General features: G+C 37.2%; 1 protein-coding gene across 3 annotated transcripts in view; it reads right to left on the bottom strand.

Annotated features, from left to right (window-relative positions):
* The window catches only part of LOC127432502 (mediator of RNA polymerase II transcription subunit 13-like), a 138,851-nt gene that overhangs the window by 48,812 nt on the left and 74,018 nt on the right, over positions 1-16,021 (bottom strand). For all 3 annotated transcript variants that reach the window (XM_051683644.1, XM_051683645.1, XM_051683646.1), the window contains exons 5-8: positions 8,719-8,916; positions 6,352-6,546; positions 5,151-5,313; positions 3,444-3,557 (exon numbers count right to left, since the gene is read on the bottom strand). In XM_051683644.1, coding sequence (XP_051539604.1) covers positions 3,444-3,557; positions 5,151-5,313; positions 6,352-6,546; positions 8,719-8,916 — 670 coding nt within the window. The remainder of the gene's footprint in view (positions 1-3,443; positions 3,558-5,150; positions 5,314-6,351; positions 6,547-8,718; positions 8,917-16,021) is intronic.

The following is a 16,021-nucleotide window of genomic DNA, read 5'->3' as shown; positions in this document are numbered from 1 at the left end:
TATGAATCATAATGTTAGTTAATAAAAATACAATTATTCATTGTTAGTTCATAGTGCATTAACTAATGTTAACTAATACAACTTTTGATTTTAAAAATGTAATAGTATATGTTGTAACTAACATTAAGTTCATTAGTTTGTGTTAACTACAGTAATGTTGTTAAATGATGTTAACAAATGGAACCTTTCTGTAAAGTGTTACCATAATTTAACTGTGTGGGACATAAACATTTAACTGCACAATATAACTTGTAAAAAGTGTGGCAAAGGGCACTTTTAAATCAGTATCGGTTAAAAAAAAAAACAGAGATCAGTATCGCTTCAAAATTCCTGATCGGTGCACCACTGGGTGTGAATACAGTCTGAATAGGTGTGTTTGCAGTCTGAATGAGTGCATAACTGTTTAGAGACCCCTCTGAAAAGCATTACCACATCTACCTTCACACACAAACAAACATAAGTCAGGGATAATGTACAGTCGGTAATTTTTGCAAAATAATGCATAGTAGACGGGTCTTGAATCACCCTGAAGGGGTTAAATAATACATGGCTATTACACGGCTACTTAACCAAATAAATGCATAAAAGGACATGAAATATTGAAATTATTTTTGAGTTGAAATTATTTTATTATGTGAGAAGACTGCAAAAGAATAAGAGAGCCTTGAAACTAGCACAGTTATGTGGGAAATCAGTTGCCTGGTATGACGATCAACTACATAGTTAAGTGGCCAATATACAAAAATATCTGACCAAAAAAATTTGAGAAAAACCAACCACAATCAAGTATTCCAGAGAGTCGTGTAATAGAGCCCAACAGTGCCTGCCCACTTTTTCAGTCATCTGGGTTCCGGAAGTATTTTTCCCCATTCGTTTTTTCCCATAGGGTTAGCATAAAATCCTTCATCAAAGAGTTCTAAGCCATGAACCAAACCAACCAGCTCTGAGATGAATCACCAAACTACAAACTCTGATTTGAAGCAAAAAAGAATTTGAAAGTCAGACAAAAGGTACAAGACTGTGACCTTACGTCTTAAATGAGGGAATAAACTACAATTCCATGAAGCATAGTGAATTATGTTTTTAAATAAAAAATCTATGAAAAAATATAAAACTACTGATTTTAAATGATTTGTTGATTATAAGTATATTAAACAATATTTTAATTATGTTGCAAAATATTTAAATATATGCAAATATATACATATTGTAAGAGTGTAGGGAGAACTACTCAATTGCGTCATTCACAAACTCGTTTGACATGCTTGGTTAGCTGCAATTACAGCTGAAGTCAAAAGTTCACATACACTTAGGCTGAAGTCATTAAACCTCATTTTTTAACCACTCCACAGATTTCATATTAGTAAACTACAGTTTTATAGTTTAGGACATCTGCTTAAGTAATTAAGTCATTTTTCCAACAACTGTTAACAGACAGATTGTTTCACTTTTAATTGACTATCACAATTGCAGTGGGTCAGAAGTTTACATACACTAAGTTAACTGTACCTTTAAGCAGCTTGGAAAACTCCAGAAAATGATGTCAAGCCTTTAGGCAATTAGCCAATTAGCTTCTTTTAGGCTAATTGGAGTCAATTGGAGGTGTACCTCTGGGTGTTTTTTAAGGCCTACCTTCAAACTCAGTGCCTCTTTGCTTGACATCATGTGAAAATCAAAAGAAATCAGCGAAGACCTCAGAAAAAAATAAAATAAATTGTGGACCTCCACAAGTCTGGTTCATCCTTAGGAGCAATTTTCAAATGCCTGAAGGTACCACGTTCATCTGTACAAACAATAGTACACAAGTATAAACACCATGGGACCGCGCAGCCATCATACCGCTCAGGAAGGAGACGCATTCTGTCTCCTAGAGATGAATGTAGTTTGGTGCGAAAAGTGAAAATCAATCCCAGAACAACAGCAAAGGACCTTGTGAAGATGCTGGAGGAAACAGGTACACAAGTATCTATATCCACAGTAAAATGAGTCCAATATCAATATAACCTGAAAGGCTGCTCAGCAAGGAAAATGCCACTGCTCCAAAACTGCCATAAAAAAGCCAGACTACAGTTTGCAAGTGCACATTTTACTTTTTTGAGAAATATCCTCTAGTCTGATGAAACAAAAATGTAACTGTTTGGTCATAATGACCATCATTGTGTTTGAAGGAAAAAGGGTGAGGTTTGCAAGCCGAAGAACACCATCCCAACCGTTAAGCATGGGGGTGGCAGCATCATGTTGTGGGGGTGCTTTGCTGCAGGAGGGACTGATGCACTTCACAAAATAGCTGGCATCATGAGGAAGGAAAATTATGTGGATATATTGAAGCAACATCTCAAGACATCAGCCATGAAGTTAAAGCTCAGTCGCAAATGGGTCTTCCAATTGGACAATAACCTCAAGCATACCTCCAAAGTTGTGGCAAAATGGCTTAAGGACAACAAAGTCAAGGTATTGGAGTGGCTATCACAAAGCCCTGACCTCAATCCGATAGAAAATTTGTAGGCAGAACTGAAAAAGTGTGTGCGAGCAAGGAGGCCTACAAACCTGACTCAGTTACACCAGTTCTGTCTGGAGGAATGGGCCAAAATCCCAGCAACTTATTGTAAGAAGCTTGTGGAAGGCTACCCAAAACGTTTGACCCAAGTTAAACAATGTAAAGGCAATGCTACCAAATACTGACAAATTGTATGTAAACTTCTGACCCACTGGGAATATGATGAAAGAAATAAAAGCTGAAATAAATCATTTTCTCTGCTATTATTCTGACATTTCACATTCTTAAAATAGTGATCCTAACTAACCTAAGACAGGGAACGTTTTCTACTATTAAAAATCAGGAATTGTGAAGAACTTAAATGTATTTGGCTAAGATGTATGTAAACTTCTGACTTCAACTGTATCTGGTGGATGTTTTCTCTTCAGGATCATGGGAATTTGTAGTTCTTCACCAGGAATTCCGTTATTAAACACTATTTAAAAAAAATATGAAGCTGAAATAACGTGGAACAATGGCTTCAACAGAAGCACAAACAACTGATTAACAACCTCGGAGCTCATGGTAGGTCTGTTTAAGGGTTTATAAGTCATCGCTAAAAATCAATTAGTCTATGGAGAAAATGACTAGGACTTTTTCTTCTGGAACCTGACTGTTGTACTAAATCCCTTTAAGTTAATTCCTTCTCTACATCAAAGCGAAGCAAATAAGAATCTGTTCATGACTTATGATGACATCACAATGAGCGGCATCACTCAGAAACTAGTTTTGCATGTCTTCACAAAGAGCTTCTTTATTACTCCATGGCAAACATAATGCCTGCCATTTCATAGTGACAAATGAGATTGTAAGAGCTGAAAAGTGATTAGTAGCAGCAGCAACGTGGGACAGTTAAATAAGGAGAGCTTTTGAGAGTAAAGCAGTGAGTGTGTGTGAGCATCTGTACCTTGAACAGTTACAATTTGATCTCTGTGTGGATTCAACAAAGTCCCAGGCGCCCACTTTTGTCAGTGTCTCCTCCTCGTTGGTCCCGTTGGAGGCTGTGGCGGAGAATTTGCGTCTGTGGAGACACAAGGATAAAAGATCTGAATCAAACTCCCTGCATCTACTGCAAAGTCTCTATAGCTACTTTTACTAAGTCAGTGTTTGGGAGTGACAACCATACTTACTATAAGCATGACTCTCAAATTATTCTGTTCATACAACAATTTACAGCGTGGCTTGAATAGACTTGCCACGATACCATAATTTTCACACCGGTGCGATGTTCACGTTCAAACCGACTAACACCGGTATTACCACTGGTTGGATGCCAAGTGGTACTATGGGGGTAATTTTCGTTAAGCAATTGTCTAAACAATAACTCAAAGCAGCTTGATTTCAAACGTTGAACTTTATTTATTTTAACTAAAAATTCAAATGAAAATGAATTAGAATTAAAATGTGTGTTCAACTTTATGAAAGATGGCTTTTCAACAGTTGTGAAGGGCAACATCTCTTTGGTAACGAACCTGCATTCTCTCCATCATGGGCTACCGGTCGGGTTTTTCGTTGTCTGGCAAATACATCACTTATTGTGGGTTGTTACGGGTTTAATGTTGGCGTTTTATGACCTTTTATCCCAGGTCCCAGTTTAGCTGCTTCGGAAGGGTATTGACTTTGAATGTGTGTGAATACATTCGTTTTGTTCCCTCCTAGTGCTGGGCAATATGCAAGAAATATGTTCACGATATTTTTATATGAAATAAAAATATCACAATACCCAATTACATTGTCAACCCCCAGCTGAGGGATCAGTGAATATTCTTGCTTTAGTGATTTTGCATTGAAAATAAAATGTATTTAAAAAACTAAAAACTAAAACCAAAGACATTTCTAAATTCAAATTGCACTTCAAACGAAACGAAAAAGCAATTAAAATAACGAAGTGGTAAAAAAAACAAACAAACATATATAACCCACCTTTTAATTTCCTGTGATGCATGTATCCGTCTATAACATCAGGCGGAAGATTACTAATACAAATTAAGATCTAAAACAATTATAAATGTAAACATAATAATTATAATGATGACAATAACCACTGAAATATAAATCATGGTTCGAGGTGAACGTGTTTTAGTATTATTTTATGATTTAATCACAGATGTATAGGCTATATATAAAGTGACCCTGCAGAGTTGAGCTCACAACGAACTGCTCTGTGGAAATAAAGCGAACTGAACTCTTCATTAGGCAACTATTCTTTATTTAAGGCTATTCTATTCGTTAGGCTATTGTATTGATATTGGAAGTTCCATTCATAATGTTTCCCCTTTTTACCTGGTATAAAATTACACCGGTGTTGTCCCTTGTACCGAGTAGAACCAGTAACACCGTACACCGTGAAAACCCTAGGCTCGAATACTGCGTCAAGTCCCCCTATTCTTGTAATTGTTAACTTTGCCTAAATTACAAAAATACATAATACTTCGCAGAAATTGTTAATTTTTTTCTTTAATAAACAATAATAAATATAAGACATTCTGTGGCTCGGAGGTGTTTGTCTGATTGTGCATTGTTGCTCTGTGTTTGATTAAGCATGACTGTGAAATGGGATTATCAGATCCAAGATATGCTTTGAGCTCATCTGAGCATGTCTGAGCACACTCACTTGTTCTGAGTTTGGTTGATGTTGCACTCCTGCCAGACAGTTTCTACCACCTGATTGGCCATCCTGCGTGGAATTTTGCCACCGTGGTGACTAGTGCTGTCAACAGTGAATCCATCCATCGCCATTGGCAACCGCATCCACTTTTGCTCAGAATGAGAGTGGACTGGAAAGGGAAAGAAAGAGAGAAAGTGGGAGAGCGTAGTAGACAATAAAATATGCAAATAAAAACATGACAATAACTTGTCTAACTATATCCTAAGTATTTGGCTGCCACATTATTGGACTTCAGAATGGATAGTTCTGACACAAAATTCTGATTGGTGAGACGTATTTGAAGTTGTTGTAAGCTGTTGTTTGTGCTGTGTGGCAAATCATGATTTTGACTTCCATCACACAGGGTTCGTACAGATGCTTCAAAGTGAAATTCATGGGACTTTTAAGGACTTTCAAGCATATTTTTATTTGTTTTCAAGGACTATGCTCGAGATGTCATTAAAACAAATTCAGATGAATTGACAATTTCAACTATATTTTCTAAAAAATTAGCAAAACAGAGTCAAGCCATTTCATTTCATTAAAGGTTAGGTTATAGAATGATACCTTAATTATTTTTTTATTTTTTCACTATTTGAAAGCTTTTTCATGACTAAAAAAGTCAAGGGACATGTTTGTCAACATATTTTGATACTGAACCAAATGTTGTCAGAAATAACCTATTTTGTGAGACACAAAGCTTTCTTTACACAAGGGGGTGCTACACGGCTCACAAAACTGAATCCTCCATTGATCTGCATTCAAATCTCAGAAAGTTTTACATCTCATCTAATTTTTTCACTCTGGAGAGTAATTTTTAATTAAAACTGCCACAGCAGTATCTATAAAATATCTTTTTTAAATCCTGAACAGCATTGCCAAAAGTAACAGGTGCTGTCTATGCACTGCCTGCTTCAGCAGTGGTCTAGTGGTCTGTCGTCGTGTTTTTCTGAAAATAAATACATTTCATTTATTAAATGACTTAAGCAACGTGTTTTACGATTTTCTGTAATTCAAGAACTTTAAGCACCTCTTGGTAAAAATGGCTATTTTCAAGGGTTTTCCAGGACTTAAATTTGAAAAAGCCAAATTCAAGTACTTCAAGCACCTTGAACGAACCACGATCACATTGTTGTATGGGCCTGAGTCAGGGTCGAGGCGTGTTTACCTGTCTGGGCCTCCTCAGGTGAGGTGGGAGGGGTCAGGGTCACAGAGGAGATGGCGGGGTCCCGGTTTAAAGCAGTCACATGTAGGCCATTAGAATAGACAGCACTGCAGTTTGAGGACCCCGCAGGTGTTACAGTGGGGATGTCTGACTGTGGGACCAACACCAGGCATGCGGGATACACCATGCGCACACCACCTGGAGGAAACAACCACACATTTACACAATAAGCAACTAAAGATGACCAATGACCAATATATCTGTGACCATATTGTTATCAGTTAATCAATAGAAGTGAGGCTGGTTTAATTATTGGCATGCCAGTAATAAAATAAGGGCCAACTATCTGAATTCAAACAATCTTTATATCAGGTTTTAAAAGATATTACGTTACCCATCTTTCATTCTGTTTATTATATTGTTCTTATAAGATCATTTATAGCATGTAAAACATAAGTTACAGCATGTTTTTATTTTATTTATTTATTTTTATTTATTTTTTTTTTACAGATAGTAGTGATGTAATCAGTTTTGAGGTTTCCCTAACACAGTGGTTCTCAACGGGGGTGGTACCGACCCCCCAGTGGCCGTTCAAAGGATGCCAGGGGGCACTGGGAGCAAATTAGTACAGAGGGGGGCGTTAGGTTACAAATGAGGGACGTTTATCATTCATGTTAATCAAATATATCCAGGGTTGGGAGGGTTACTTTTGAAATTTATTCCACTACAGATTACAGAATACATGCTGTAAAATGTCATTTGTAACGTATTTCGTTAGATTACTCAAGGTCAGTAACGTATTCTAAATACTTTGGATTACTTCTTCAGCACTGGTAGATTTTTTCACTTGTTTTGACTATAAAAACTCTGCCAGTACAGCAAGACAAAATACACGTTAAAAATACATTCTCTGAAAAACCTAAGTATCTTATGCAGTGTTGTTTCTAAAACAAGATAAATCAAACTGATCTTGTTTTAAGGATTTTTAGATATTTTGTACAGGAAAACAATACAAAAATTATTATCAAGAATATGATTTTTGCCCTAATATCAAAGGTCTTACTAGAAAAAATAAATTATGATCCAACTTGAATTTTCTTGATAAAAAAATTTGATCGTGCCTTAAAATAGCATTTTAGCTTAGCGTAAAGATGACAATTTACACAAGGTTTATTTCTTTCTTCTGCTCCAAACTTACTTCAAACTTACTTCTCTGTCTGCTCGTATGAATGTAACACATCATAAGAAAGTGTTTCACTGCTGTTCAAATGCACTTTGGATCACATCATTTATATGTATAAATATTTTCCATCTGAAAGGACTAAATATGAAATGAAACAAATGACAATAAAATGCAAAGTAATCTCTTCAGTAATCAAAATACTTTTTTAATGCAACTGTATTCTAATTACCAATGATTTAAATTGTAACTGTAGTGGAATACAGTTACTAATATTTTGTATTTTAAATACGTAATCCTGTTACATGTATTCTGTTACTCCCCAACCCTGAATCTATCGTCAAATTCCTGTTTCCCATTTGTTGGTAAACATTTGTACCGTGGTTCATCTGATTCTACAGTCTAGCGACACATCTGAAGTATCTAGTTTAGCAGCATCAAATAGACAGGCAAAGTCACAACCTCTGTTAATGCACCTGTACGGCTCAACGAACAGAGAAGTGTGAGCGCAAAGCAGGTGTGTTTTTACTCACAGACCAGTCTCAAGGTCTAAAACTCACAACTTCTGATCATTGCAGTACCACGAGAACCAGTGAGAAGCATGGCACGAGACGTGGAAACCATTTAAATTCGGCACAGAATTCTACATGACCACACTTTAATTTACTTTAGCAACACTAACTGTACTTTAGGCAGAAATAGATTCATAATACATATTATCCTATCACTAATTCAGCTCTATTAAATTTGTCATAGGCTACATTAAGGAAGTGAGGGAATATAATACATTTTTGTTGCAACTTTTAAATGTTTATATTTTGCATTTATTGTTTTTACATGTGTTTAGAGTAGGCCTACAGTTTGTAATGACAAAAATGCCATAATTTGTTTTATAGACATCATGTTACATCTAACCACAGTAGTGAAGATGTGCTGGGGTAGGGGAACGAATTAGGGGTGTTCATCAAAATATTTTGAGAATCACTGCCCTAACATGTACACATACTTTAAACATTAGAGTCAAATTTTCTTTTGTCTAATTATACACTCTTAATTATTATTTTTTAATTTATGCAATATGAAAGTTTGGCATTAATGACAAAAGGCTTTATTTTTACTGTCGGCAAAAAAAGCAATTTTTCCATTTAACAGCCATTTAAGTGAAAAATTCATATTTAGGTTCAACTCACCAACAAGCACCTCTACTGCTGCCAGTGAGTCATCCTCCCAGTCGATGTCCTCCATTTTGTCATCTGCACTCTCCTTGGAGGTGGGGCTGATGGGATAGAACTGGTTCCATTCTTCGATAAGCTTCTGTGTTGGGGGGTCAGAGAGCTTGAAGGACTGGCCGGTCAACATCCCGTTCAGTCCAAATGGACTCAGAATCACTGCGGAGACAATAAGAGATGGGATTTAGTGAGAGACACTATATATAGTCCAACGCCCAAGAAACATTGAGCAGTATTTCTGTAAATGTCAAATATCTGGGATGCACATACGCCAATTGATCACAATTATTTGAACTAATCACGATTATTTGAGATAACCACAATTATTTTTTTTATCCCCTTTTCTCTCAATTTGGAATGCCCAATTCCCACTACTTAGTAGGTCCTCGTGGTGGCACGGTTACCCACCTCAATCCGGGTGGCGGAGGACAAGTCTCAGTTGCCTCCGCTTCTGAGACAGTCAATCCGCGCATCTTATCACGTGGCTTGTTGTGCATGACACCGGGGAGACTCGGCATGTGGAGGCTTATGCTACCCTCTGCGATCCACGCACAACTTACCATGTGCCCCATTGAGAGCGAGAACCACTAATTGCGACAACGAGGAGGTTACCCCATGTAACTCTACCCTCCCTAGCAACCGGGCCAATTTGGTTGCTTAGGAGACCTGGCTGGAGTCACTCAGCACATCCTGGATTCGAACTCACGACTCCAGGGGAGGTAGTCAGCATCAATACTTGTTGAGCTACCCAGGCCCCATTATTGTGCACTTTTAATTCCAAATCACATACTGCCTCTAAATATCTATGTAAATAGTAGAAATACAATGAAATTCACAATTTAATTCTCCCTGTAAAGTGATGTTTGCAAGCTCTAAAAATTAACTCGTAATATTTTAAGAGTGTGGAAATCCACTTCCCTTAAAGTATGTGTTGTGAATGTAAAGTGCTCAGGGCTTTACTGTCACATTCACAAAACATAATAATAATGCTAGTAATAAGGATTATTAAAATCAATACTAATTATAATAATAAATATAAATATTAAATTACAATGATACTAAATTAAAGTGCAATGGGTTCCAAATAATAGTTTGAATGGAAAATGGACTGAGATCCTATAACAAAATAGATATTTAACAGAACTGTAAATACCTGAATATTTAAAGTACTATTCAACATATCGGAATAATTAAAATAATATTAATTGTTAATTATTAATAAATAATTATTAAATTATTAATAGTTATTAAGTCCAACGTCTGCAATATTTTTACAAAGCCATAAAGGATATCATATATTTTATTTATGTTTGTCAAGCAATTATTTGCATGCCAATTAATCGGCAGCTATATGCAAAAAAGAGCTTCTAACATCATGAATATTCATCATAGGATTTTGTTTGGCCTGCGAGCAAAACACCTAACCCAAGAACATTTAAATCAGATTGTACTTTGGTATAAGAACCTCTGCTAAAATGTAAAAATCGAATTACAAGTAATAGTGTCATTTATACAGTGTTGTCCTTGGAAATTGAGTCATCTGTCCCAAACTGGCTCTTATATAGTAAGAAACCCTACCATATGCAGCAGAAACACATGAAGAGTGAGAAGTGTGTAATCAGAAAAGAGCCAAAGCAAATGAGTCTATGAAGCAAGAAAGACTGTACAAACACTCCCGCCTGGCTTTCTCTCAACCGCTCCTTCCACTTCTGTTCCTCATTAACTGTGCTTTTAAATGACTTCCACTGCACCCGGGTCTCTCTTTCCTTCCCGCCTTCTCTCAGACACTTTCCGAAACCCTTTCATATCAACACAGCATCATGTTACTGCCAAGCAGTGCTCATTGAGAGCCCATAAACCAACTTAAATAAACAGGTCACTCAGAGGGAGAGAGACAAAAACAAGGTGAAAGCAAGAGACAAAAGAGAGCACGAAAAGGTCAAAGGGATAGTTCACCCAGAAGAGAAGAGATGTTAGGCAGATTGTCAGCCTCAATTACAATACATGTTGGGTGCAATTTGACTTAAGAAATAAATTACTGTAATCCAATTACTTTTTAAAACTACTTTAAATTTAATCTTGTAATCAGATTACCATAAGTCTTTCAATGAAGTTCATTACTTTTAAGTACATTACTTGGGTTGCACATTAGGACTGAGCGATAGGACAATGTAATCAGATATTGACGATATCTGACAAATATCTTGTGGCCGACTGCGACAGTCACTGACAAACCATGATCAACAATATCGGCAAATGACAAAACCACAGAGCTGGGAAGTCAGCAAATACATTAAATGGTAGCCCAGGGTATGAAATTAGCACCCACCACCTGCCAAATGCAGGTATTTCACTGTGGCCATCAACCTGTAAGATGTCTCAAGAGTGACACACACTCCACACACTTTCGTGTTGAAGAAACTCAAACTCATTGTTTGTTCAGAGGCGTGCAGTGTGAGCCTGTATCAGGGAACACGAGCATGTAAAGAGTTCACACTTTGGGGCAGATTCACTAAACAGTTGCGTCACTTTTGCATGTGGTATTTCAGCCCAAAAACACGCGTCTTATTCACTAACACCCCGCAATCTATTTTTGCAGGCGCAATCAGCACTGAAATTGTGCTGCGTCTCGAGTATTTAAATGAAGTAATTAGGGGTGCCACAAGATCTCGCGATATTAAAACGGGACGATATTTCTCATTGAGGTGAAAAGCTGTCTCACAATATCAGCAATATCAGAGTGTGAGGGTGAAATTAGCATAGAAGATGCCCCCACCACTTTTAAATAGTTTGTGTGGCAGCATTTTAGGTACCCGGTGGAAACAATAAATGGCGACAGAGTGACAGACAAGACACGAACAAAGGCTGTGTCTCGTTTGGAAGGCTGTGTCCTCCGGAGGTCGCATTTATCGGCCGCATACGTCAGAGGCTGTCTCGTTTCATTTTTTTTTCGATGATGTATGTGGCCGACACATGCGACCTCCGGAGGACGCAGCCGTCCAAACGAGACACAGCCAATATGCAAGCACTGTAAGAAAATAGTGCCGTACACCGCGGCTAACACAAGCACTATGCAAAGACACCTACAGATCTCAACTAAAATCAACCAGGTCTGAAGAGACTCATACATACAGAAGAGAAGCCAGTCAGTTGACTTTGTGGCAAAACCTTTTACAGTGCTTGCATATTGTTCTGTCTTTTACTGCATCTGACAATTCATACTCAGAAAGTAGAACTGAAGTGACATTTATTACAAGATGATTAGTTAAAACATTTCAAAATGCACCTGCATTGTTTTGCATTTTGTGACTTTCAGTTGAATAAAATACTTTTTCCAGTCATATGCACTACTGGTCAAAAGTTTTGAAACACTTGACTGAAATGTTTCTCATGATCTTAAAAATCTTTTGATCTGAAGGCGTATGCTTAAATGTTTGAAATTAGTTTTGTACACAAAAATATAAGTGTGCCACCATATTAATTTATTTCATTATAAAAATGAAAACTTATTTAAAAAAGTTTTTGAAATGGATGACTAGGACCAAATAATAAAGAAAAGCAGCCAATAAGTGTCCAACATAGATGGGAACTCCTTCAATACTGTTTAAAAAGCATCCCAGGGTGATACCTCAAGAAGTTGGTTGAGAAAATGTCAAGAGTACAGTTTTGATTTATTTTGGATTTTGTTCAGTCACAACATAATTCCCATAGTTCCATTTGTTATTCCATAGTTTTGATGACTTTACTATTATTCTAAAATGTGAAGAAAAAATTTATAAGAATAAGTGTTTCAAAACTTTTGACCAGTAGTGTATATAGTGTTAAAATATCGTCTCGTCTCGTGAACCCAGTATTGTGTACCATCTCGTGAGCTAAGTGTATCGTCACACACATAGAAATAATTGTCATTCTTTTCCAAGCAAAACACCTCAATTCTACACTTCATTCACAAAAGTTGCCTCACGATATTTAGATTGCGCTATTACCACCAAATGAAAGTAGGCAGTAAACTTTATTTTATTTAAGAGACGTTTGTGAACATTTTGAACCGATCATATCAGCAGTAAATAATCAAATCATCATCAAATGATGGAGAAGAGCATTATAACCTTTCATATATCCAGATGCGTGGTGTCATCAAGCGCACATTCGGCCTGTTTAAGAGATAATCCAGGTATCTGGATCAAAGTGATGCTGTACAGTCCCGGCAGGGTGCGACAAATATGGTGGTCAGTGGCATCCTCCGCTATACTGCGCTCAGAATCAGGCCGCGAGATCAGAATTGCACGTGCAAATTGCGGTCAGCAGCAATTTTGTGGGAATGTTTGCGCCGTTGCCTGATCTGCATAATTTATTTTGTGAATCAGGCACTAAACCAGCGCAGAGTGCACATGCAAAATACTAGTGCAATTACCGGCCGCAATTCATTCTTAGTGAATCTGCCCCTTTGTTTTCCGTTTCAGAAAGAAGAGCCCCTATAAATAATTATTGTAAGGAAGAAACATGTAATTGTATGACTTGTAGGTAGGTAGGAAGGAAGGAAGGAAGGAAGGAAGGAAAGTAGGAAGGAAGGCAGACAGACAGACCAGAAGAAAACGTAGCAGCAGCATTGGTTTTTATCGTGTTGGTGTCTCACCAAAAAATATTCTGGTGTTACAGTTTTCATTCTTTAAAAATAAAAAATAAAAACACAGAGGTAGGGATGTAACGGTTTCAATGTTTCACTATATACCTCGGTTTTAAAACGGACAGTTATCATACTGTTGAAATCTTCTCATTGATGGTAAACAAAGAACTTTTCTAAAATACAAATCAGTTTAATTAAGAGATATTTACACAGCATCATATAAACTTGGTGAGATCAAATGAATCTTTAAATTGCGCCTTCCTCATGTTACATACGACTGTCACTCAATTTTAAGGGTGACATGCAGTTGTCGCGAGCGCAGCACATCACGAGCATATCAGAAGTGCGGCACGAGCGGAGAGCAACATATAGACATGTCCGAGCCTGAAACTTTATTTCCGTCGACAACGCGGTTGAAGTCCACTGTCTGGGATTACTGTGGGTATGTTAATGACCCACAAGACACCATCAATGCTGATGGTTACCAAGTCTGTAAAGTTGGTCGCAAAACAAACGGATCAGGTGGCAAACACTTCAAACATCAAGCACCTTCTCCGTGAGCACCATTCCGCAGAATTTGAGGAGATGAATGTAAGTGGAATGTCAGTTAGGATCACTACTTTATTTTAAGAATAATAGTAGAGAGAATGATTTATTTCAGCTTTTATTTCTTTCATCACATTCCCAGTGGGTCAGAAGTTTACATACACTTTGTTAGTATTTGGTAGCATTGCCTTTAACTTGTTTAACTTGGGTCAAATGTTTTTGGGCATCCTTCCACAAGCTTCTCACAATAAGTTGCTGGAATTGTGGCCCATTCCTCCTGACAGAACTGGTGTTACTGAGTCAAGTTTGTAGGTCTCCTTGCTTGCACACGCTTTTTCAGTTCTGCCTACAAATGTTCTATCAGACTGAGGTCTTGGCTTTGTGATGGCCACACCACTACCTTGACTTTGTTGTCCTTAAGCCATTTTGTCACAACTTTGGAGGTATGCTTGGGGTCATTGTCCATTTGGAAGACCCATTTGCGACCAAGCTTTAATTTCCTGGCTGATGTCTTGAGATGTTGCTTCAATACATCCACATAATTTTCCTTCCTCAGGATGCCAGCTATTTTGTGAAGTGCACCAGTCCCTCCTGCAGCAAAGCACCCCCACAACATGATGCTGCCACCCCTATGCTTCACGGTTAGGATGGTGTTCTTCGGTTTGCAAGCCTCACCCTTTTTCCTCCAAACATAACGATGGTCATTATGGCCAAACAGTTACATTTTTGTTTCATTAGACCAGAGAACATTTCTCCAAAAAGTAAGATTTTTGTCCCCATGTGCACTTGCAAACTGTAGTCTGGATTTTTTTTTAATGCCGGTTTTGGAGCAGTGGCATCCTCCTTGCTGAGCAGCCTTTCAGGTTATGTCGATATAGGGCTCGTTTGACTGTGGATATAGATACTTGTCTACCTGTTTCCTCCAGCATCTTCACAAGGTCCTTTGCTGTTGTTCTGGGATTGATTTACACTTTTCGCACCAAACTACATTCATCTCTAGGAGACAGAATGTGCCTCCTCTTTCTGAGTGGTATGATGGCTGCGTGGTCCCATGGTGTTTATATTTGCGTACTATTATTTGTACAGATGAATGTGGTACCTTTAGGCATTTGGAAATTGCTCCAAATGATGAACCAGAATTGTGGAGGTCCAAAAAAATTCTGAGGTCTTGGCAGATTTCTTTTGATTTTCCTATGATGTCAAGCAAAGAGGCACTGATTTTAAGTTAGACCTTAAAATTCATCCACAGGTACACCTCCAATTCAATACACCTCCTATTAGAAGCTAATTAGCTAATTGTCTAAAGACTTGACATCATTTTCTGGAATTTTCCAAGCTGCTTAAAGGCACAGTTAACTTAGTGTGCATAAACTTCTGACCCACTGGAATTGTGATATAGTCAATTAAAAGTGAAACATTCATCTGTAAAAAAAATTGCTGAAAAAATGTCTCGTGTCATGCACAAAGTAGATGTCCTAAACGACTTGCCAAAACTATAGTTTGCTAATATTAAATCTGTGGAGTGGTTAAAAAAATTAGTTTTAATGACTTCAACCTAAGTGTATGTAAACATCTGGCTTCAACTGTATGCAATGACTAGGTAGGCTAAAATTATGTTTATGCTTTGTCACATTCACAAATGCAGCAAACTGTTTTAAGCACTCGTTCAACATTACGAAGTGCCAACTGTTTTTTCATTTGCCTAAGTGCAGCGCAACAGTAGGCCATCAATGTGTTTGAAACTAATAATAATATGTTTTATTTATAAAACATAGCACTAAATAGTGTTTACAAAGTGCATGGCTTTTGGTGTGCAGGAAACTGACATTGACAGTATGCATGCTGGAAATTTACAGTGAAAATAGACAGTATTGGACAAAATACAATAAATAAACTGCAAATAAATAGCATATTTTCAGTAGGCATTGTTTAGAATTAAACTGAATCACAAATTCAATAAATTAATGAATGCATACAAATGCATACCTGAAGTGTTTACCTGGGCAATAATCATTACAAATTATTACAATTCAATTTCATAAATCATAAAATAACAAAAAATAAAAAAATGTATATATATATTCATCTGAC

Source organism: Myxocyprinus asiaticus, chromosome 42, assembly GCF_019703515.2.
Source record: "Myxocyprinus asiaticus isolate MX2 ecotype Aquarium Trade chromosome 42, UBuf_Myxa_2, whole genome shotgun sequence".
Taxonomy (NCBI): Eukaryota; Metazoa; Chordata; class Actinopteri; order Cypriniformes; family Catostomidae; genus Myxocyprinus; species Myxocyprinus asiaticus.
Note: the sequence above shows the minus strand (reverse complement) of the source record. Positions and strands in the feature narration are given on the sequence as shown.